Consider the following 24149-nt stretch of genomic DNA (forward strand, 5'->3'; position numbering starts at 1 on the left):
GTGGCTGCGATGATGGGCTCAAGTATAGCATGGATTGTGGGGCTGGCGCGGGATCGGGCAGTGTTTCGTTCTGCTGTGCATGGGGTCGCTATGAGTCGGAAACGACTCGATGGTACTTAACAACAACAACAACAGTTGTGTGAGATATTTGTCTTCCCAAAACATTAACAGATCCTTATTTCATATGTATACTTTGAGGAAGCAGAAGGCACTACTATGTAGAAAGGTGTGTCAGTCACTCAGTTGTTGTCCTTTATCACCATACCAACTGCAGTGAGTTGAAATATGACTGCCAAAATGATATCCAAGTCTTAGAGCCTGACACCTGTGAATGGAGCCTTATTTGGAAAAGAGGTCATCACAGATGTTATTAAGGTAAGGATCTTGATATAAGACCATCATGGGTTTTCTGCGTGGATCCTGCATCCAATGGCAGTGGTCCTTATAAGAGACAGAAAAGGAGATGACACATAGAGAGAGAACAGGAGAAAGTGATGGGAAGATGGAGGCATAGACTGGAGTGATGCAAACAAAGCCAAGGACCTCTAAGCGTTGTCTGGAGCTACTGCCAGAAACTGGGAACAAGACATAGAATGGATTCCCCTTCAGAGCTTCCAACAGGAACCAACCCTGCTGTCATCTTGTTTTTGAATTAAAAGCCCCCAGGACTATGAAAGAATACATTTCTGTTGTTTTCACCATCTCATTTGTGATAATTTGATGTGGCAGCTTCAGGAAACTAACCCTCCTACCCTTTCTGTTCCAGTTGCTAGTGTGGGCTGGGGCTTTCACACCACAATCTGCTTCTTCAAAAAAAACAAGGGCATTTGGAAGCAATCAGCCCTAGGACACGATGGCCTTCGAGACCAGAAGAACTAGATGGTGCCCAGCTACCAATGCCAACCACTCAGGAAAGGATCAAATCTGGAGATCTTAGATAGAGTGGGAGGGAAAACGTGGAACAAAATCCAAAAACTCAATAATGACCAGAATTAATGGTCGGATGGAATCTGGTGAGACCCCCAATACAGTGATCCTGGGATACATTCTGGGTCTGGAATAAAACTCAATCCCAGGAGCTGGCTCTCAGCCCAATAATAAACAAGATGTACATGCAGACCACTCAACCCAGGCTGACACAACCACATACTCTATGGAAATGCATCCCTTGGAGCAATCAACCACAGGGCACCGGAGGGGCAACATTCAGACTGAGGAAATGCAGGACACACAGGAGTGCATAACTATGAGGGGCACAGGGTGGGGGAGGGTTACTGGGCAAGGAGGGGAGGAGACCGAGTTAGGGTTGGGCATGGCAAATGGGGAGTCAAACTAAATGTACACGTAATGTTGAATAAAACCAACGCTTAAAATAAAAAATTAAACAAAACAAAACAAAACAAAAAAACCACTATCTGTTTCTTCAGCCATTCCGCATTAGATCGGACAATGGGCCATAAAAGGGAGCATACAGGCTGCAGGGCAAAGGCTTGATCCCTTCCCTGTCAGGGCCATACCAGTCTCACAGTATTTGATTCTATTTTACATTCTACCAGCACCTGCCGATCCAGCCATGCAGTGTCTCTCAGAGTCACCAGTGCCTGCCCACTGAGTAACTCCCCTCTTGACTCTCTGACCCCCTCCTTAGAGCTTCTAAGCTTTAGCAACTCTTTGTTCCCCAGACATAGGGTTAGAAGCCACTTCTGGTAGTTACTACCACCACAACACCTTAGTGTTCTCTTTTTGCCTTTTGAGTTCTTCAATACTTTGTTAACAATTATTTATAGTATTGTTGTTGTTGTTGTTAAGTGCCGTCAAGTCAAACCTGACTCATAGTGACCCCTCCTTGGGTTTCCGAGGCAGTATCACTACGGAAGTAGCATTGCCCAACCTTCCTTCCGAGGAGTGGCTGGTGGGTTTGAACCACCAGCCGTCTGGTTAGCAGGCAAGTGTCTTAGCCACTATGCTACCAGAGCTCCTATTTATAGTATATTCTGTCAAAATACTGTCCCAATTGGACCACAACTGAGCTAGAGGGCAATCCTAGAGTCCTGGGGTCTTTGCCCTGACCTTGACATGGCCTGACATCAACCTATCCCAGAAAGAGTGGAAGTAAGGAAGCTAAGATGGTCAGATAAGGTGATTGTGAGGAGAAAGGCTAGCATGATTGAACTCCTACTGTGTGTCTGGTACTGTACTGAATGTTTTACATACATTCTCAAGTTCATGTCACACAATAACTCAATGGTGTACTTACTACTGTCATCATTTACAGAGGAAAAAAATGAAGATAAGATTGTTAGCTTGTCCAAAGTCACACTAATAAGTGGTTGAGGTGGGATTTAGGAGAGAGAGTGTCCCTTCTAGAAAGTTGAGTTGGACTGGGGTGACAAGAACATGAACCTTGTCCAAGGAAGTTCACTTTCTCTTGAGAATGATGCTGCTCTCTCCCTGACAGGAGTCACAGAGGTCTCCTGGGGGAGTTCAGAGGCCTGTGGAGAGCCAGAAACCTGCTCTGTCTCTCTGGGCACTGAACAGATGGTCAGGGGACTAGGATCATGTACCCAGAGGCAGAAGAAAGGTCGCAAGGAGCCCGAGAAAGAGACTCCTGAAAACATGTAGATACGGGATCCATCAACCCCGTTGTAGAAAGAGATATTTCCAGCTTCACAGTCCAGGAAAATGCCCACCCGATGCAGAGGCTCAGAAGGATGGAGGCGCGTCCTTGGGAAGGTGAGAGCCCAGAGTTTCTTCTTGTATAACTCCACAGCCCACAAGCCATGCTTTGGTGACTTGGGAATTCTTCCCTTCCGACCTACATTCTCAAGGCAAACACCCAGGTTCCAGGCTCTCCTGTTTCCCACCTCAACTTCCCAGTAGTACCTCCCTGAGGTGAATTGCTCCTTGCCCAGAACACAAGGGTCCTTGTCGAATCTCTCAGGGTTGTCAGGCAGGTCCTTCTTGAAGAAAAGTCGGCTCACACTTTTCAGATCTTCAGACAGGAGGAGTTTAGAACTTGTAGTGTCTGGGTCGAGAGATGGACTTACTGTAGAGAAAGGAGAGGGTTAAGCTTTTGGATTTAGAGCCCCCAAATTGCTTCAAGTTTTGTGAACCTAGGGTTTGTCTCACATATCTCTCTACTTCTTCGTTTCTGGTAGGCACAGAACCACAGCTATCTCTGGGAACCCCTTAACTGTCCCATTTTTCTGTGCCAGTACAATCCATCCCAAAGCAAGGGCAAGACAACACAAGACTGGGAACCATGGGGAGTTTCATAGGAATCTCAACAGAAAATCAAGTGCATTTTGTGTTCTGGCTCATCTCCCAATATTTTATTTCACAGACTTGTCCTAGTGCTGTGCTGTGCTCTGTATGTGTGTGTAAGTGAGAGTGACAGAGAGAGAGAGAGAAAGAGAGAGAGAGAAAAACAGAAATGGAGACATAGGGAGATAGAAAGAGACAGAGAAAAACCAGAAAAAGACAGAGAGAGACAGAGAAAATGACAGAAAAAAGACAGAGACAGAGGTAGAGAAGGAGAGAGAGAGAATGGAGAGGAAGCATGCTGTTCCACTGCTATGGGACCTACCACATCTGGAAAACACTGAGAGGAATCATCACAGCAGCAGATATTGAGGCAAACACTTTCCAAAACAGACAACATTTGTAAGAAATACTTTTTCCTTTCCAAACGTTCCTTGTTGCCCTGCCTACTCACTGACCTATCTTGCCATAGCAGTGGAGTTTTCTGGCCTGTGGCCCATGTGAGTCCATGTCCTGTCTGGTGGCCACCCTGAGTGCCCAACAGTTCTGGAAGCCACCTCTTCAACAACTAATTACACACAGAAATATTCTCAGTTCTAAAGTTTTCATGCTTTATATTGTTCTTTACTTTAGTCACCAATGAAATGTCCCTGGTCATTTGTTATCATATCCAGTGGCTTGATGTGATTAACCCCTAGTCCTCTACTGCTATCAAACCCAGCCCTCTCTTAAAATATCTCTATATTTCCTTTCTGAAGTGAAATCCTGCACTCCTTTGCTCCAGCAAAGACTGTTTTCTTCTTCTCAACCTTCCATTCTTTTTGCTACTTTCTGACAATTTCTTTACCTCTTCCTTATCCTAATCCTTTCCCTATTGAGTCTCTGAGTGTGTGGATCCAACTCACTTCTTTCCACCTTCATTATGACCATAAACTGACTTCCTGGGACCCTCTTTACCTCACTGAAGGATTAGCCTGCCTCCTAGCCTTTCTGTCTACTCCCACTTCATAGCATTTTTGATAACGTATTCCTGTGGATGAACTATTCATTACCCTGTTCTCAGTTTCCTGATTTCTTCATCATCTGTTATCATATCCTGAGTCTATTGTTGGTGCTGCCTCATCTCTCTGCTGTCACAATTTCCCTTCTCCTCTTCACAGATTCTTTGGTTATGAAGCACTATAACCTCTCTCTAGCAAGTATTGTCAGCAGTGTCCCTTATAAAACCCTAAAACTGGATGAGCCTCAGCTGATCTAACAAAAATTAGATAAATTCTGCTGTATCACAAAGAAAGCTCACCTTCCTTGATATTAGACTGCTATTCCATACCCTCTCCACACAGCTCAAACCTCCTGCCCCATCTGATCCCCAATTTTTCATTTTGTACTACGCCAGACTCTCCCCCATATGCACCTCCTTACAAAATTTTTCTCTTTTTCTCATTTCCTTTATCTTTGCATCCTTAATCTCTATTCATGCTGGTTCATCCCCTAGGCAACACAATACTCTATTATATCTTAAGATACAAATAAAAAAATTAAAAAAAAAATTCCTTGATTCCCCACTCTCCAATTTTCAGCTCTGCCTAAAAACCAGTAACTCTTTAATTTTCTATCAGTAGTCTTCACTTGTGGATCTCCTCTCTTGTTCCTCCACTTACCAATACCTCTCTTGCCAGTTTCAAGGGTCATAGTTCTGCTCTCCTTTAACTTCATTTCTCAGCTGCTTCTAACACAACTGACCATTCCCTCAATATATTTTATCTCCTGACTTCATTGACAAAATATTTCATGTTCCTCCTACTTTCTCCATTTTTTTAGTGTTCTCCTCACCCTGCTGTGCCTGGCATTTAAATATTGGAGCTCTTCAGGACTAGGTCTTGTCCTTTTTCCTTCTCCTATGCCTCCCCCCACCGTTTTTGTGATATCTTATAGACTTGTCTATCCAATACTTTATTTGGATGTCTCAAAACATTGACTGTTGAGTTGCCTCCAACTCACAGCAACCCCATGAGTGTCAGAGTAGAACTGCGATCCATCGGGTCTTCCATGGCTGATTTTTCAGAAGTCAATTGCCAGGCCTTTCTTCTGAGGTGCCTCTGGGTGAATTGAAACCTCTAACCTTTCAGTTAGTAGCTGAGTGTGTCAACTTTTTGTACCACCTAGAGACTCACCTCTCAATTTTAAGAGGTTAAAAAAAGAAAGAAAGAAAGAAAGAACTTTCAGGTCTCTTGCCTAAACCTTTCTCACTTTATCCGGCATCTTTCCCTTTTCAGTAAATTTAACTATCATTATGCACTTACTCATCCACCTGATTATCATCTTCGATTCCTCCTTCTTCCCGGCCTCTCCTATGTTGCTACTTTTAACTCTAAGACACATCTCATATCTGTTCGATTCTCTTCATCCAATAATCTCTCTCCCTTATTTAAGACCTCTCATTGGTTTTCCATTGCTCTTTTAGTAAAACTCAAACTTCTCACCATGGCCTTCGAGGTTTTGCATAATCCAGAACCTACTAGGTTTTCCAGTGTCATGTGGCACTTCTCTTACTCTTGCCCATTTCTTCTTCTTCCTTCCTGCTCCCCAGCACCCCTAGCTGTTCTTCACCACAGTCCCCTGCACCTGCTCTTCCTATTGCCATGGAGCATCCCGCTTGCTACTGCATCCTTCATCTCTCAGCATTAATGCCATAATCTCACAGCAGTGGCTTCCCTGATGATCTTAAACAAATGCTCTTCTGGTAAACTTCATTATTATACCCATTTCATTCCTATACTATTACCCTGATTTATTCTAGTTTTAATTAAACACTGACACTGGTTTATCATTTGTACCCTAAATAGATTATATGCTCCATGAGAATAAGATGAAATCATTTTATTTATTAAAATATACCAGTTGCTAGCATAAAAAACGCTCAATAACTATTTTAAATGAATGAATGAATGAATTCTCCCTCTCTTCTTTTTGGTTCTTCAATAAGTAGCTGTGTCCAGATGAGGTCTTCCTGGCCTTTCTTTAGTCCTCTCACTTGTCCCCTCCTCATTCTTGGCCAGGTAGGCCTTTCCTGCTCATTGGCTCTCCCTTTCCACAGTCAGACTCTTCTACTTACACTCCATGCTTCCTACCTAAAGAGATCATGTCTAGAGACTGGGAGTCACTGATTTCTCTGTTCTTCATGGTAAAAGCCTCCCCTGAGCCCCCTGGTTTAGGATAGCTTACTCTTTCAGCATCTTTCACATGCAGGACTATCACCTTTACAGACTCTCTATGACTGTTTCATCTAGGATCCCAGAAAATAAAAAAGAAAAAACTAGGGCAGCTAAAGTCTGGTTTTCCCAAGAATGTGGCTGTGGCATATAGCAGAGCATTTCTGTACTCTGGAATGCAAGGGAATACAGAAACACACACATACATGCACACATATATGTATATGCATGCACACACACACAACCATGCAGGAATGAGTAACAGGATGAAGATTAAAGCCAGAAACAGTCTGGATTTGCCTTCTGGCAGCCTTTGCCCATCCTTCTCTCACAAGGTACTAGAGTAACTCTGTGACTTTGCACACTTCATCAGAAACAAGTGTGTGAGGGAGAGAAACCAAGACCTGTATGTAGTTGAAGGAAGGGCTTTTTTGTCCTTTTCTTTTTTCCTGAGACCAGCTCTGATTTCAGGGTCCCTAGAATAAGTACTCCACTCTTTCATTCCTGCTTGAATGGAATCACCTCTGTGCTTCTGGTTTCTCTTTGCCCCTTGGGGGTTAGGTCAGGGATCCAAAAGCTCCAAGGTTCCACAAATAACCCTCACCATATGTGGGGTTACTCATCCTCCAGCCTGCAAAGAAATAGAGAGATGTGATATTGTAGAGTTCAGGTCATCAAAATTGAATAAAAGCTCATATTCTGAAAAACTAAATTAAAAGAGAACTTACTGAATTCTTCTCCTTGTAGTGTCTCTGTAAAATAAAGATAAATATATGTTCTTTAATGCTCAATGAAATAACAAGAGAGGTAGTTTTACTCCTAAGGAAACCTTTCTATATAATCTGTTGGCCCAAGTTTTTCCTTCAACATTCCTGTTTGTAACAATATAGTCTTTATAACTAACTGCCAAGGAAATTTTAATTTCAAAGTAGAGGCTGGGAATCTATGTCCAAGTCCCCAGCTTATGAAGTGAGTTGAGTGAATTAATAAATTAAAATTTTAATATTGATGATGATTAATAATAATAATAATAATAATAATAATAATAATAAACCTCACTGCCGTTGAGTTGTTTCCAACTCATAGCAACCCATCCTTCGGTTTCCGAGGCGGTATCTCTATGGAAGCAGATTGCCCAGTCTTCTTTCTGAGGAGTGGCTGGTGGGTTTGAACTGCCAACCTTCTGGTTAGCAATTGAATGTCTTAGGTACTACACAACCAGAGCTCCCATGATAAAAATAGTAACTATAAATCTTCATGTTGTATCAGGCACTGTGCACACTATTGTATTTGATCACTATAACAACTTCCAGGGTTATGTTATCACCTTCAGTGATAGACAATGAAATCAAGACTGTACTTTTTGTGGAGCTTGCCTCCAATCCCCTAGTCAGCATATATGAGAGTCAGGGTTCAAACCCAGGTCTCTCAACCAGTGCACGTTAGAAATGGGTTCAAGCTCAGATCAATCTCACTCCAAGAGAGAATTCTACATGCCTACAGAAGATGAACTAGTTGAGAATAACCAAAGGAGTTTTCAGAGATGTAGGATTTTTACTGGATATTATTTGGTAATTTCCAGAAATCAGACCTACAAACATCATTCAATTCCTACTGTACTTAAGGACACACAAAGGAAAGGCTTGCCACAAGGTTTCATATCAGGATCTATGGAGTGATTGAGGCAGGGTCCGAATCCATCCCCCTCCCCAGTCTTGTTTCCCCTGCCCACCGTTGATCAGTTCGCCCGTGTCAATCCTGGCTTGCAGGTGGTTCTCCTTTTCTTTGTTCTCTCTCACTTCATCCAGCAGTTTTCTGTTTTTCTCCTTTTGCTGTTTACACAAGACAAAGCTGACTACAGCTGCCACAATTCCCAGTGCTGTGAGGATCAGAGACAGGACTATTCTCCACACCATGGACCAGAACCTTTTAGAGAAAGAAGCTAAAGGGGATTCCAGGGAGTCACATGAGTGAAGAATATTTAAGAGAGACAAAAAGATTAATGCATAATGGACATAATGTTTACAAACCACTCTGAAATGATTCAGAAAAAAAAAAAACTTATGCATTTGTATACACAGGTATAGATAGATGCATGTTATTGTTAGTTGCCACGGAGTTGATTCCAACTCCATGTGAACCCATGTGTGCAGAATAGACTGCTTCATACGATTTTCAAGGCTGTGACCTTTTGGAAACAGATTGTTAGTACTGTCTTCTGAGGAGCATGTGCGTGAGTTTGATTTCGCAACCTTTCAGTTAGTATTCGAGTGCTGAACAGTTTGTGCTACCCAGGGACTGTGGGATAGATCCATAGGAGATAGAGAGTAGAAAGAAATCAGAAATAAATGTGGCAAAATGGTAAAAATTGGTGAATCTGGGTAAAGTTTGCATAATTTTTGGCAAAATTTCTGTAAGCTTGAAATTATTTTAAAATAAAAAATTTTAAAAAAGTTAATATTGGGATGAAACTTTCTTGTTTGCTGAGAAAGCACTGCTCTCTTGGAGGCTTTCCTGGCACCCCAATTCACCTTAGTCATAAGCATCCAAACTCTGCATCTTTCCAGGACCTCCTGAGTCAAGTCTCTGTGGGAAAGGGTATGAACAAAGACCTGTGCCTCTTGTCTCTCTTGCTATATACACAGTGTTGCAGCTCTCTCAGAAGATCCTGATGTCCAGGGCCATGATTACCTTCCTCCAGGTTTTTAAAATGAAGGAAAGAATTTAATAAAATACTAACCTGGTTGGTGACTCTCAGTTACCTTCTTCTGAAGGAGGAGGGGGTTGGTAATGGAACAAGAGAGGCCCTTCATAGCCCTGTCCTTGACCACCACGCTGGATACCACAGAAAAGAGCCCGCTTGTAGCTGACACAGACAGATTGGTCACAGAGGGTATTATATTCCCCCTGAAATCTTTCCACTCCACCTGGGGCTGAGGGCACCAGCCAGTCGAGGTGCACTCTACCTGCATACTGTCATCCTTGTCATCTCTCCATATGATTACGGGCTGTGAGCCCAGTCCTAAAGAAAGAAATACAGACTTTAATCTTTCCAACTATTGTGGCTTCCATTTAAAAAAAAAATCTTGAGAATTTGATGGGTGCCAGGAATATTTCACGTATTACTCTGCTTAATATATACCTCACAAATATATTATTCTCATTTCACAGATAAAACAAAACAAAAAAGATTTAGGAAAAGGTTTAGATTAAATAAATTCCCTATGTCACAAAATTAGTAATTGTGGGAAGCAAGATTGGGACAAAAGTTTATCTGATTTCAAAGCACAAAGAACTAAGGAAAACTTCTCCTCATCTCCCTTAAATACTCTCTCTCTTTCTCACTGTCTCTCTCTCCTTACCTCTCTCCCTCACCTCTCTCTTATTATAGTGACTCGATGGCAGTAGGGTTTGGTTAATGAAGGGAAGAAAAAAGTTAGAAAACGTAACCATGCACTAAGAACTACATTTCCCAGGAAACACTGCACTTAAAAAAAAGATAGTATTTGCTTGGAAGTGTATGTTTCGAAAAGTTCTAAAGCCTTAAGGGAATTGTGTACATAGAATTGGGACTGAAATTTTTTCAGAGAAAATTACACTTTGATTACCATGGAAACAAGATAACTGAATAAGCAAGTCCCTTACCTGCCACGTTCAGCCACAGTGTGGCTTTCGTATGAGCTCTGTCATCTTTGAAATGGCAGTGATATGTCCCATTATCAAACACAGTGACATTGTGTATCCTCACTGCAGCTTTGCCCTGGGTGATGTGGTCTCTCATAAATGTAGTTCTTCCGCGATACTCCACCATCTGCTCTTCATACACTTCCGTCCCGTTCTTATACAAATACACGGCTGGGGAGGATTGGTTCCTGTACCATCTCAACTCCATGTCCTCGGCACTGATATTGAGGGACAGCTGGCATGGTAACTCCGTGTCTTTCCCCACTATGGCCAGAATAGGGTCATCAGGTACTATGATGTCAAAATCGGCTTTTCCTTAAAAAGGCAGATGTAAGAGGACTGGGTTAGGCCACTTGTGAGAAGATGGAGTTCTCCTACCCATGCCCACATTCATTTTTGAGGATTTAAGTATTCCTTGAATCCTGAAATTTTCTATTGGCATGTCTCTTCTTTACATCCTCCTAGTGTTGGGGAGGGAATGCTTTCCTACCGTTGCCAGGTGTGGGCATGGACAGCAGTTGCAAGAAGACAAGGATGATGAAACCGCTAGGCAGAGAAGCATCTTGAAAATGTGGCTTTGCCATCAGTGCCAAGGACAGACATCCACACAGGCCAGTATACATCCTCATTGATGGGAGAAAGGCCACCACCAGAAGATTAACAGGAGCAAAGGAAAAATTACCTTTGAAGAGAAAGGCTGTTTTTAACCATGTCTTTCATTCGCAGTATCTAACAAGTTATTTGTCCTAGAAACAGAGAGACCATGACCTTCCCAACCCTTTTGCTACACAGATGTTTCTCTTATAACATAAGTCAAAGGAACCTGTCCATAAAGTTCCATAAAGACATCGTTGGTGTGAAAGTGTTTCATTTTCTTACTACTCATGTAAGAGTTATTATCTCATCTACAGCCTTTTACTGTAGCAAAACATGAAAATGCTGATGCAGAAATCTCAAACTATGATTAAGCAACTTCAAGATCAGAAATACATATACCGATCCCCTTCAAACCCTCTATTTCTTGTTGTCTGCAACTGGACTCGTGTGACTGGGATGACAGAAGTATATTGGCTCCCCCAGAGTTCCTTGCAAGGATGATCATTCCAAGTCACTCTGTAAGTTATATTATAGATTGTAAACTCTGTTTACAGGGCAAATGCTCTGAAGCATTTCTACTGGGCTAAGGTATGAGTTGGAATCAACTCTACAGCAATAGGCAGTAAGGTGATTTACAATCTAGCACAAGTTTACAAGGTAGCATTTACACGAAAAAATAATATTTGTAAATATTTTCATCCTATTCAGACAAGACTATTCAGTTCTCGTCTTCTAGGAAAGCTCCAGGGTCTCCCTGGCACCTGAGGATGAGTTGTATGTGGAGAAGCAGAGACACAGATGAATACCCTTAAAATACAGAATACTCACCCAGCCTGGATCCGGATGCACACTTTCCAGGGAATTATCGATGACTTTGAGGGAATCAACTTAATTCCCTGCAAACTCCAGATGGGACATAATTCAAGAGACCCACACAGTCTCCAGGGAAGCTTAGAAATCTGACATAAAAAGCCAAGTCCCCCAGTTGCTATAGAATCTTCCTGGACTTTTTGTGAAAGTAACCAACCGTGCCTTCACGGCAGTTGCAAAGGGAAAAAAATAAGGGTTTCCTGAGGGTGTCAACAGTATTGAACATTTTGAGGGTTGAGAAGAAAGACCCTGACAGCAGGAGATAAGTGAATGGATGGACACCAAATGATGTGTCCTTTGGAAGGATAGCTATCAGAGTAAGCACAGGGGCCACCAACAGGAGTCCCAAGGAGGAAACACATATCATAAATGTTAGGATCCAGGCCAAAGGCAGAAGCTGGAGAATTCAGATAAAGTTTCTTGGTTATCAATGACTTTCAGTCCCTTGGGAAAGTTTTTCATTATTATGTTGAAATTGGCCTAATTCTAGCATTTTTAAGGAGACACCTGTCAGAAGTTCAGACCCTTGTGGGTAGTAGAAGTGACCCTCCTTTTCCCTCCCTTACATGTCCCCTCTGGCCATGTGGTCCTAGGCTTGGTGCACACAACCTGATGAGTGGAAGCCACACATGGACCAGGCTTAGAGGATTCTCCTTAAATCCTTGCATCTGAGGAAGATAGTTCACTCCAGCATACCCCCTCCCATTCTTTCTTATTATCAATTCAAAATGTAGATATTTTCTTGAAAGGGGTTTGGTGGGAAAAGAGGTATAGAGAAGTGCTGTATGTACTTCTTGGAGGTTGGATGTTATTTGATTCAGCAGATATGTATTGTTGTTGTTGTTATCAGGTGCCGTGGAGTCAGCTCAGAATCATAGTAACCATATGCACAAAAGAACAAAACACTGCCCAGTCCTGCACCAGCCTCACAATTCTTGATACATTTGAGTCCATTGTTGCAGGCACTGTGTTAATCCATCTCATTGAGGGTCTTCCCCTTTCTTGCTGACCCTGCACTATACCAAGCGTAATATCCTTCTCCACAGAATGGTTGCTTCCCATGACCAAAGTAGGTGAGACAAAGTCTGACTATTCTCACTTCCAAGGAGCATTCTGGCTGCATTTCTTCTAGGACAGATTTATTAGTTCTTCTGGAAGTCCACGGTACTTTCAGTGTTCTTCACCAACATCACAACTCAAAAGCATCAACTCTTCTTCAGTCTTCTTTGGTCTTCCTTATTCATTGTCCAGCTTTCACATGCATATGAGGCAATTGAAAACACCATGGCTTGGGTCAGGCATACCTTAGCCTTCAAAGATACATCTTTGCTCTTCAGTACTTTAAAACGGTCTTTTGCAACAAATTTGCCCATTTGATTTCTTGACAGCTGTTTCCACTGGTGTTGATTGTGGAAATAAGCAATATGAAATCTTTGACAACTTCAAACTTTTATACATTTATTGTAATGCTGCTTATTGGTCCAGTTGTGAGAATTTTTGTTTTCTTTATGTTGCTATGTAGTCTATACAGCAGACTTTAATCTCCATCAGTAAATGCTTCAAATCATCTTCACTTTCAGCAAGTGAGGTCGTGTCATCTGCATAACGCAGGTTGTTATTGAGTCTCCTCCAATCCTGACGCCATGCTTTTCTTCATATAGTCCAGCTTCTCGGATTATTTGCTCAGCATACAGATTGAATAAGTATGGTGAAAAGATACAACCCTGTTGCACTCCCTTCCTGATTTTAAACCACACAGTATCACTTTGTTCTGTTTGAACAACAGCCTTCTGATCTATGTTTCCTCAGGAGCACAATTAAGTGTTCTGGACTTCCTATTCTTCTCAATGTTATCCATAATTTGTTATGATCTACACTTGAATGCTTTTGTACAGTCAATAAACACAAGTAAATATCTTTCTTGTATTCTTTGCTTTCAGCCAAGATCCATCTAACAGAAGCAATGATATACTATGTTCCATGTTTTCTTCTGAATCCACCTTGCATTTCTGGAAGTTGCCTGTCAATGTACTACTGCAACCATTTTTGAATTATCTTCAGTAAAATTTTACTTGTGTGTGATATTAATGATATTATTTGATAATTTCCACATTCTGTAGGATCACCTTTCTTTGGAATGGGTACAAATATAGATCTCTTCCAGTTGGTTGGCCAGGGAGCTGTCTTCCAAATTTCTTGGTGTAGACGAGTAAGTGCCTCCAGTGCTGCATTCATTTGTGGAAACATCTGAATGGGTATTCTGTCAATTCCTGGAGTCTTGCTCTTCACCAATTCCTTCAGTGCAGCTTCAACTTCTTCCTTCAATACCATTGGTTCTTGATTATATGCCCCCTCCTGAAATGATGAACATCGACCAATTCTCTTTTGTACAGTGACTCTGTATATTCCTTCCATCTTCTTTTGATGTTTCCTGCATCATGTAATATTTTGCCCATAGGATCTTTCAATATTGCAACTCGAGGTTTTAATTTTTTCTTCAGGTCTTTCAGCTTGAGAAATGCTGAGCGTGTTCCTCCCTTTTGGCTTTCTAACTCTAGGTCTTTGCACATTTCATTATAATAATTGACTTTGTCTTCTGCATCTGCTATTTGAAATCTTCTGTTCAGCTCTTTTATCTTGTCATTTCTTCCATTTTCTTTAGTTACTCTTCATTTGAGAGCAAGTTTCACAGTCTATTCTGACATTCATTTTGGCCTTTTCTTCCTTTCCAGTCTTTTTAATGACCGTTTGCTTTCTTCATATAATATGTTCTTGATGTCATCCCACAATTCATCTGGTTTTTGGTCATTGGTGTTCAATGCATCAAATCTATTCTTCAGATGGTCTCTAAATTCAGGTGGTACATAATCAAGTCATATTCTTGCTCTCATGGATTTGTTTTAATTGCTTCAGCTTCAACTTGAACTTGCATATGAGCAATTGATGGTCTGTTCCACAGTCAGCTTCTGGACTTATTTTGACTGAAGATGTTGAGGTTCTCCATAGCCTCTTTCCACAGATGTAGTCGATCTGATTTCTGTGTATTCCATCTGGTGAAGTTCATGTGTATAGCCACCATTTATGTTGTTGAAAAAAGGTATTTGCAATGAATACGTCATTGGTCTTGCAAAATTCTATCATTTAATCTTCAACATAATTTCTATCACCAAGGCCATATTTTCTGATTACTGATGGTTCTTCTTTGTTTCCAACTTCTGCATTCCAATCACCAGTGATAATCAACACATCTTTGCATGTTTGGTCAATTTCAGACTACAGAAATTGGTAAAATCTTCAATTTCCTTGTCTTTGGCTTTGGTAGTTGATGCATAAATTCGAATAATAGTAGTATTGACTGGTTTTCCTTGTAGGCATATAGATATTATCCTATCACTAACAGCATTGTATTTCAGGATAGATCTTGAAATATTCTTTGTGATGATGAATGCCATGCCAGTCGTCTTCAATTTGCCATCCCTGGCATAGTAGATCATATGGTCATCTCATTCAAAATGGCCATAACCAGTCTATTTCAGCTCACTAATGGCTAGGATATCAATCTTTATGTGTTTCATTTCATGTTTGATAACTTCCAATTTTCCTCGATTCATACTTTGTACATTCCATGTTCTGATTATTGATGGATTTTTGGAGCTATTTCTTCCCATTTTGAGTCATGCCACATCAGCAAATGGAGTCCCTGAAAGCTTTACTCCATCCACATCATTAAGGTTGACTTTACTTTGAGGAAGCAGCTCTTCCCCAGTTCTATTTTGAATGCCTTCCAACCTGAGGGGCTTATCTTCTAGCACTATATCAGACAATCTTTCAGGTCTATTCACCAAGTTTTCCAGTAATAGATTAGACAGGGTTTCACTGCTTTTCATAAGATTTTCACTGGCCAATTCTTTGAGAAGTAGATGGTCCCTTCTTTCTTTCAAGTCTGTCTTAGTCTGGAAGCTCTGCTGATCCCTGTCTACCATGGGTGACCCTGCAGGTATCTGAAATACTGGCATAGCTTCCAGTTTCACAGCAACATGCAAGCCACCACAGTAGACGAACTGACAGACGAGTGGTGTAGATATGTATTAAGGACTACAATTTGCCCTCTCTGTGCTGGTGGTTATGGAGGAATAAGATATAATACACATGAAAGGTATAAGTAGCAAAAGGTACAGGTGGAGCAAATGTTGGGAGATGGTGATGGTGAGTTGCTGGTGGTGGTAGGGTTAATGCTCCAGTGTGGAGGGAAAGTCACTGTGCCCAACCAGGTAGCAGTAATGCACAGGCAGGGCAGGCTCCTTAGCAAGAAGGGGGTGTGAGACCTCTTATTAGCTTATTAGATGTAGATGGGTTCAAAATATATTCCTCTGTGAGAAATGGGAGGAAAGAAGGTCCCCTTCTCATTCTAGTATTTGGTTTTGAGAAGCATGTAATGGTAGAATCGGGGAATTCTTGTGCAGGGGTTAATAATATCAAACTCAAAACCCAAATTCTCTCCCATAGTCTTCCTCAGGTAGAGTTTCTTTTTGGTAAGCAACTATTCTTCCTTTCAACTGTAAATATATAGGGATTATGCCTGGTATTTGTTTATATTATTGTGAATTGCTTTAACCAGATAATTACATCACCTGAAACTCAACTGAGATATACATTTTAGTCAGTAAAGTCTTAGGCTTTTATGATTGAATAGAAAATACCTAGATACAATTAGCAGAGTGGTCTGCAATAAAAAGCATGATGTGATACTTCTGTAAGAATAACATGCTATGAGTGTTCAGAGAAGTGGATCAAAATTAACTATGAACTAGAAGCCATCCTGAAAAAAGTGCAGGCCTCCAAGTCAATAGGTGGGTTATCTAACAATGTGATTTTTTCAGTTAATGCGTGATCCAGGATGTTTTATCTAGAATAGCAAGAGCTAGGAAAGACACATGGGAGACATGTCCACCTTTGATTCTCTTCAGTCTGGAGGTTTAAACTGAGATAGGGATAAACCCAAAAAAGTCTGTTGCCATTGGGTCAAGTCCAACTCTTGGTGACCTCATGTGTATCAGAGTAGAATGCACTCCATAGGGTTTTCAATGGCTCTGATCTTAGGGAAATAGATCTCAGATCTTTCTTCCATGGTGCCATGAGATGAATTCAAACCACCAGTCTTTCAGTTACTGTTGTTGTTGTTTGCCGTCGAGCTGAACTCAAACTTGCACCACCCAGAGACTCTGAGATAAGAATATTGCTATTATTAGGTGCCATGGTGTCAATTTTTCAAGTCATAGAGACCCCACATGATAGAGTAGAACTTCCCTTTAGGGTTTCATAGACTGTAATCTTTACGGGAGCAGATTGTCCATTCTTTTCTTCCACATAGAGGCTGGGTGGATTTGCCTGCCAACCTTTCAGTTAGCAGCCAAGTGCTTAACCACTTTGCAACCAGGGCTCCTTCTGAAAACAGGAATATTAAAGAAAAACAAAACAAAACAAAACACCAAACTCATTGCCATTAAGTGGATTCCAACTCATAGCGACCCCCATTGGGTTTCTGAGGATGTAAATCTTTACGGAAGTAGATGACCCCATCTCCCTTCCACAGAGTGGCTGGTGAGTTGAACCACTGACCTTCTGGTTAGCAGCTAATGACTTATCCCCTACACCACAAGAGCTCCTTGAGAATAGGGATAAATTCCATTGAAATTCAAAGGCAAGGAGAATATGGGGAAGGCAGACACTGAAGGTCACATATTGTATAATTTCATTTATAGCAAATATCCAGAATAGGTAAATCCATAGTCAGAATGCAGACTAATGGTTGCCAGGGGCTGGGGGAGGGGAATATGGAGAATGGAGAATGACTGTTAAAGGGTACGGGATTTCCTTTCGGAGTGATGAAAATATTTTGGAACTAAATAGAAATGATGGTTTAAACAAAACAAAAAAACACAAACTCACTGCCCTCCAGTCAATTTTGACTCACAGCGACCGCTCCTTGGGTTTTCAGAGGCAGTATCACTATGGAAGTAGATTGCCCAACCTTCCTTCCGAAGAGTGGCTGGTGGGTTTGAACCGCCAGCCTTCTGGTTAGTGGTCACATGCCTTAGGCACTATACCACCGAAACTCCCGTGAACGTATTGTTGTTGTTGTTATGTGCCGTCGTGTTGGACGCGACTCATAGCGACCCCTTTTTGGGTTTCCGAGGCAGTTATCACTACGGAAGTAGATTGCCCCATCTTCCTTCCGACGAGTGGCTGTACTAGCCCCCAGTAAAATGTTTATTTTAAAATGGTTAGTTTTTCTTATGTGAGTTTCACCACAATTAAAAAAGAAATAGAGCTGTGTCCACACTGCTGTAGATTGGCAGAAGTTAAAAAAATAAATAAATAAAAAAATATATTTTAAAAGGAAACATTTTTAAAACTTTGCTAGAAGTCTTACTAACTTTATCTATATAGGATTTTGATGGCTCTTTGGCGCCCCCTTCAGGAGTGTGGTATGACACTCTATCAGGACCTCTTCATAATTTCTTTTAGGGAGGCGTCCTAGAACAGTAACAAGCTGGCTTGCATTTTTCTGAACTGGGCAATCTACCTCAGTAGAGATACGCCTCGGAAACCGAAAGAGGGGTCGCGAGAAGTCTGATTCTACTCGACGGCAGTGAGTTTGTTTTGGTTTTGGTTTATCTGTACTGAGTCCCGTTGTCAGCTCTGCTCCCTGGGCTCTGAGCAGGCTCGTTTGTACTGTTGATCCAAAGCCCCTCTGAAAACAGCTCTACGAAAGTTTTTCCTGGCAGCCCTCAGTTCTACAACTTGACTAAATCTAGGGAAGAAGACTTGAAAGACTAATTACTCTCCCATTTCTCCTCCTTTTCTCTGTCTCCCTACACAAACCACATGTCTCTCGCTTCCCCTAAGATTGTGTGCAGTTTATTTCAGAGCCTTTAAACATTTAAATCCACCACTCGTCTGTCAGTTTGTCTTACTGTGGTGGCTTGCGTGTCGCTATAAGTTTGGAGGCTATGCCACTGGTATTTCAAATACAAGCAGGGTCACCCATGGTGGACAGATTTCAGCAGAGCTTCTAGACTAAAACAGGTTAAGAGAGAATCGAATTCTGCTATCTATTTCTCAAAGAATTTGCTAGTGAAAACCTTATGAATAGCATGGTTTAAAATCAGGAAGGGAGCGCGTCAGGGTTGTATCCTTTCACCATACTTACTCAATCTGTATGCTGAGCAAATAATCGGAGAAGCTGGACTATATGAAGAACGGGCATCAGGACTGGAGGAAGACTCACTAACAACCTGCTATATGCAGACGACACAACCTTGCTTGCTGAAAGTGAAGATGACTTGAAGCAGTTACTGATGAAGATTAAAGAATACAGTCTGCAGACAAGTGGTGGATTTAAATGTTTAGAGGCTTTGAAATAAACTCTGTTACACAATCTTAGTGTTGATTTTGGCTCTTTCTTCTTTTCTGATGTGTGCATTTATTGCTATAAATTGGCATCTGATCACTGCTTTTGCTGTGTCCCAAAGATTTTGGTATGTTTTCATTTTTGTTTGATTCAAGGAATTTAAATTTTTTTTTTTTTTAAATTCTACTACCCAGTAGTTTTTAAGGAGGGTGTTATTTAGTTTCCCCGTGCTTGCTCTTTTTCCATTGATCTTCCTATTGCTGATTTCTAATTTGATAGCATTGTGATCTGAGAAGATGTTTTACAGTATTTCAATATTTTTAAATTTATTGAGGCTTGCTTTGTGGCCTAACATATGCCCTATCCTGGAGAATGTTCCAGGTGCACTAGAAAAGAATGTATATTGTGCTGTTGTTGGGTTAAATGCTCTACAGATGCCTGTAAGTTCAAGTTGGTGGATTGTGTTGCTTAGTTCTTCTGCATCTTTGTTGAGTTTCTTTCCAGTTTTTCTATCTTTCATTGAAAGTGATATTAAAATCTTCCACTATGACTGTGAAGTCATCTATTTGTCTTTTCAATTATGTTAAAGTCTGATTAATGTATTTTGGGGCTCTTTCATTGGGTGCACAGATATTTATTATGGTTATGTCTCTTGTTTGACTGATCCTTTAATCATTATATAATGCCCTTTCTTATCTCTTACGGTGTTTTTTTTTGTCCTAACGTCAATTTTAGGACAACTCCAGCTCTTTTTTGGTTGCCATTTGCTTGATATATCTTTTTCCAGCCTCTGATATTTAGTGTGTTTTTATCTTTGTCTCTAAGGTGTGTCTCTTATAAACAACATATCGATGGGTTATGTTTTCATATTTGGTCTGCAGCTTTCCATCTCTTGAGTGGTGCATTAAATCCATTGACATTCAGTTTAGTTATTGACAAGTATGAATTTGTTGCTGTCATTTTGTTATGTGTTTTTTTGTGGTGTTACTGATTCATTTGTTCCATGTAATTTTCTGTGCTGAACTCAATTTGTTTATGAATTATGTTATAATTTCCTTCATTGTTGTTGTTTTAGTGTATGCTAAATATTTGTGCTGGTCCTCTTTTTAATTTTGATGCAAAAGTTTATTATATTTGTTTGAAGTTACCTTGTGATTTATAATTTTCTTCCCAAGTTTAGAACAGTCTGTTCTATCTTGCAATTGTCTTGACTTCCTCACCATTTAGAAATTCTGTAACTGTGCTATTTTTTCCCCCTCTTTTTTGTTTGTAATTGTCCTCATTTATGAATTCACATTTCTGGCTCCCTGTTTACCATTTTGTTAGCTTATTTTACTTTGGATACTTACATAACTGTATTGGTTTCTGGCTTATGTCATCATGTGTGTTAATCATTAGTTGTTGTTTGCTGTTGTGGTTTGTTGTCTGAAGGACTTCCTTTAGCATCTCTTGTTAGGTTGGTCGGGTTTTAACAAAATTCTCTTAATTTCTGCCTATCTGGAAATCTAACTTCGCCATCATATTTGAGGGACAATTTTGCTGGGTATATAATTCTTGGCTGGAAGTTTTTTTCTTTCAGGGATTTATATATATCATCCCATTATCTTCTCACCTGCATGGTTTCTGCTGAGAAATCCAAGTTTAGTCTTATTGGTTGCCCTTTGTAGATAACTTTTCATTTGTTCCCCATGCTGCTTTCAGGATTCTTTGTCTTTGGTTTTGGTGAGTTTGATTATGATATCTCTTGGTGATTTTGTTTTGAGCTTTGTCCTGTTTGGGATTCTTTGAATTTCCTGAACAGATATATTCTTGTCTCCCATTATATTAGGGAACTTTTTTTCCAATAAATCTTTGACAATTTTCTCTATGGTTTTATTGGTTTCTTCCTGTTCTGGATTCAGATTACATGTAGGTTATTCCTCTTGACAGTATCCCACATGAATCTTAGGCTTTCTTCACTTTGTTTTGATTTTTTTTTCTGATTGATCCCTTACCAAAGCAGTATTGAGGTATTTGTCTTCAATCTCACTCATTCTGTCTTCCATTGATTTGATTCTATTCCTTTGCCCACTGAATGTGTTATCTACTTCTGAAATTTTAGTAGTAATCTCCTGCACATCTATTTGTAGATTTTGTGTTATTTCTGTTTATTTTGTCATTTTGTTCTTATATTGTTTTCCTAAAATGTTCTAGAGTTTTGTCTGTGTTTTTCTTAATTTTGTCAATGTTTTCCTTGATCTGTCTCAATCTGTTGAAGGCACCTAAATATAATTTTTTTGAAATACTTTTCAGGGAGTTCTAATGTTGTCTCTTTTTCAGGGATGTTTTCTAGGTCTGTATCCTGGTCCTTGTTTCTACTACTTTATCTTGCTTGTTTGTGTGACTGTGATGGTTTTTTGTCTCTGAGACACTGTGATGTTGTATTTATATCTAAGTGGTGATTGAATGCTGGTGTGATTCACCCAAGATTTTTTCACACTTTGTTTTGTTTTGATATATCTGAGTAAGAGGGTACCGTGCTCCTGTATTTGCTAGTTGGTGGCACTTAGGCAACCAACCACCACCTGCCTCTTGGTGGGTGTGATAGAGAGTGAGAGTGCATGCACAGATCTCTGTTAGCTGCTTGTGAGGAGCAGTTAAGGGTGAGTTAGACTGGGATTGGCTGTGATCTATCACTGGTCAGTTGGTGCAGAAGCAAGTGATAGCCCTTACTTAGTAGTGGGGCTGCAGGAGGTGTGGGTATGATCATGTCATATGGGCACGGTGGCTGTCTCCCACTCAGTTAGACCAAAAAGAAATAAAAGGCAATAAATGAGAAGAAATATTTAAAGAAATATTTTTAAAACACAAAGAAATATAAATAAAAAAACACAATATCTGGGGAGGGGAAAATCAGGGAAAAGAGCAAGAGTAAAAGAATGATAATGAAAAGATGAGAACACTGCAAAGAGAAAAAAAAAAAAGGGCAGGAAAAACCAGAAGAAAGAAAAATATGGGAACTAGAAAAGGGGAGGGGGGAAGCATAGAACCCAGGAAAAGAAAAAGAAAAAGAAAAAGAAAGATGGAAAATAACAAGGAAGAATAAAAGGATAATTTTAAAACAAACCAAAACAAAACTGGGGTGGTGGGGCAGGGCACCCAGGCTCCATCAGGGCACATAAATTGGAATGGAATTCCTGCCAGTCTACAGAGTGGGTGGAAGTAGGGGATGGATGTAGGTTATAAGAGTAGCAGGGAACATCACACTTTTCCAGAAGTCACCTCCAGTGTGGTTGCCTGTGCTATCCTCAGCAAGTGGAGCCTATTCTTAGGTCACTGGTATCAGAACACCCCTCCACTTTCAAATATCCAAAAAGGCTGCACCATCAGGACAGCCAAAAGTCCACAACTCAGTTTGTCTCCTCATTTGTTGTTTTTCCTTCTAGTTGTCAGCCACCAATGCAGTTATGCATGCAACCCTTGGTGATTCTTAGGTTACTGCCCAGATCCTAATGCTACTTTTAAATATTCAAACTGGCCATGCCATCAGGATAGCTGACAGTCTGCAGTTTGTCTCCTTATTCACTATTTTTGTAAGTTCTTCTACTAATTGGAATTTAATCTACTTCTTTATCCTTCTTTCCAAGGCTCAGGGCTTCAAGATTATCTTCTGTACCTGTGTCAATTGGTTTCTGTTTTCTTTGTTGAGGAGGGTCTGTGTAGCTTGTCTGTCTATTCTTCCATCTTCAATATGCTTTTTCTTAAGAGTTGTTACTCTCCTTCAGAATTAGTGAATGCTATGGAAGAAGTGCAAAGGAGCTCTGGTGGTGCAGTGCCTAAGGAACTGGACTGCTAACCAGAGGGTTGGAAATTCAATCCTACCAGCCACTCTATGGAAGGAAGATGGGGCAATCTACTTCCATAAAGATTTACCTCCTGGGAAATTCAATGGGGTGACTATGAGTTGGAATTGACTTGATGGCAGTGTTTTTTTTTTTTTTTTTTAGTGGAAGAAGTGCATCTGGAATGTTCCTTGGAGATGAGAATGGCCAGACTTCCTCTCACTTTGGTCATGTTGTCAGAAGGGACCATTCCCTGGAGAAGGATATCATACTTGGAAAAGTAGAGGGTTAGAGAAAAATGGGAAGACCCTCAATGAGATGGTTTGACACAGTGGTTGAAACAATGGGCTCAAGCATTGTGAGGATCATGAGGATAGTGCAGGATTGGGCAGTATTTCATTCTGTCATACATAGGGTTGCTATGAGTCAGACCTGACTTGATGGAACCTAACAACATAATTTTGTTGTGTGCCATCAAGTTCATTCCAAATCAAAAAACCTTAGTTATTTTTTGTCAACTTGGCTGTGAATATTATGTTTGTTATATTGTCTCCAATATCTGTAGGTATTTTATAGCCCAGAAGTCTCCCGGTTACCTACTCCACTGTATTAATGGAATTGTAAGTTTTCTTGTTTTTTACAGTCACTGATATTGTACTCAAGGTCCAGAACAAATTTTAACACCTGGGAAAACTTAACCCAAGAAAGTTTTGCTCTTCTGTATTTGCTAACTACTTCTTGATTATCCAAAATTGCACTTAAGATCTGTCCATGGCAATAGCAATGTGAATCTAGATTGTAATCTGTGTATTCCAAGTTTTTAGGTTGGAATAATGTTGTGACATTCTTCAGTATCTATTATTCCTAGGGAATTTTGGTAAAGTAGGACACAGAAGGCACTGGGATACAGGCATCCTACATTGGAGGTGCTGGAGAAGTGACCTCAGTTCTTATCTTCCATCTAGGCTATGGGTATTGCAGAGGGAACACAGGTTCCTGCCTGAAATCCACATATAATGAAAAAGGCCTGATACTGTGGGAGAATCATTCATAGGGGAATTAGCAGTGGGAGAATCAAAAGGATAGCATTAGGAATGACAGTTCATACCAAACCCCTTGCCATAGAGTTGATTAGGACACAGGCAACCCATGCATGTCAGAGTACAAATGTGCTCCATAAAGTTTTCAATGGCTGATTTTTCAGAAGTAAATTGACAGCCTTTTCTTCTGAGGCACTTCTGTTCAGGCTTAAATAGCCAACCTTTTTGGCTAGCAGCTGAGCACAATAAC

The 24149-nt window shown here is 40.5% G+C and overlaps 1 protein-coding gene across 1 annotated transcript; it reads right to left on the reverse strand.

Moving 5' to 3' along the window:
- Window positions 1-2363: 2363 nt before the first annotated feature.
- Window positions 2364-10741, reverse strand: LOC103209041 (butyrophilin-like protein 10). The gene is made up of 5 exons (XM_007954809.1): window positions 10648-10741; window positions 10119-10472; window positions 9214-9495; window positions 8206-8415; window positions 2364-3046 (listed from the first exon to the last, which is right to left on the reverse strand). Exons 1-5 carry the CDS (start codon window positions 10739-10741, stop codon window positions 2364-2366), a joined length of 1623 nt encoding a protein of 540 aa, XP_007953000.1.
- Between the last annotated feature and the right edge of the window lie 13408 nt (window positions 10742-24149).

This window comes from Orycteropus afer, unplaced genomic scaffold (genome assembly GCF_000298275.1).
Source record: "Orycteropus afer afer isolate SDZICR_OR568_19922 unplaced genomic scaffold, OryAfe1.0 scaffold00474, whole genome shotgun sequence".
Lineage (NCBI taxonomy): Eukaryota > Metazoa > Chordata > Mammalia > Tubulidentata > Orycteropodidae > Orycteropus > Orycteropus afer.

Coding starts and splice junctions, on each gene's coding strand:
- LOC103209041 (XM_007954809.1), bottom strand. CDS start 10,741: ATGGCAAAGCCACATTTTCAAGATGCTTCTCTGCCTAGCGGTTTCATC. Junction 10,473..10,647: donor CATGCCCACACCTGGCAACG/GTAGGAAAGCAT, acceptor TGCCTTTTTAAG/GAAAAGCCGATTTTGACATC. Junction 9,496..10,118: donor ACTGTGGCTGAACGTGGCAG/GTAAGGGACTTG, acceptor TTCTTTCTTTAG/GACTGGGCTCACAGCCCGTA.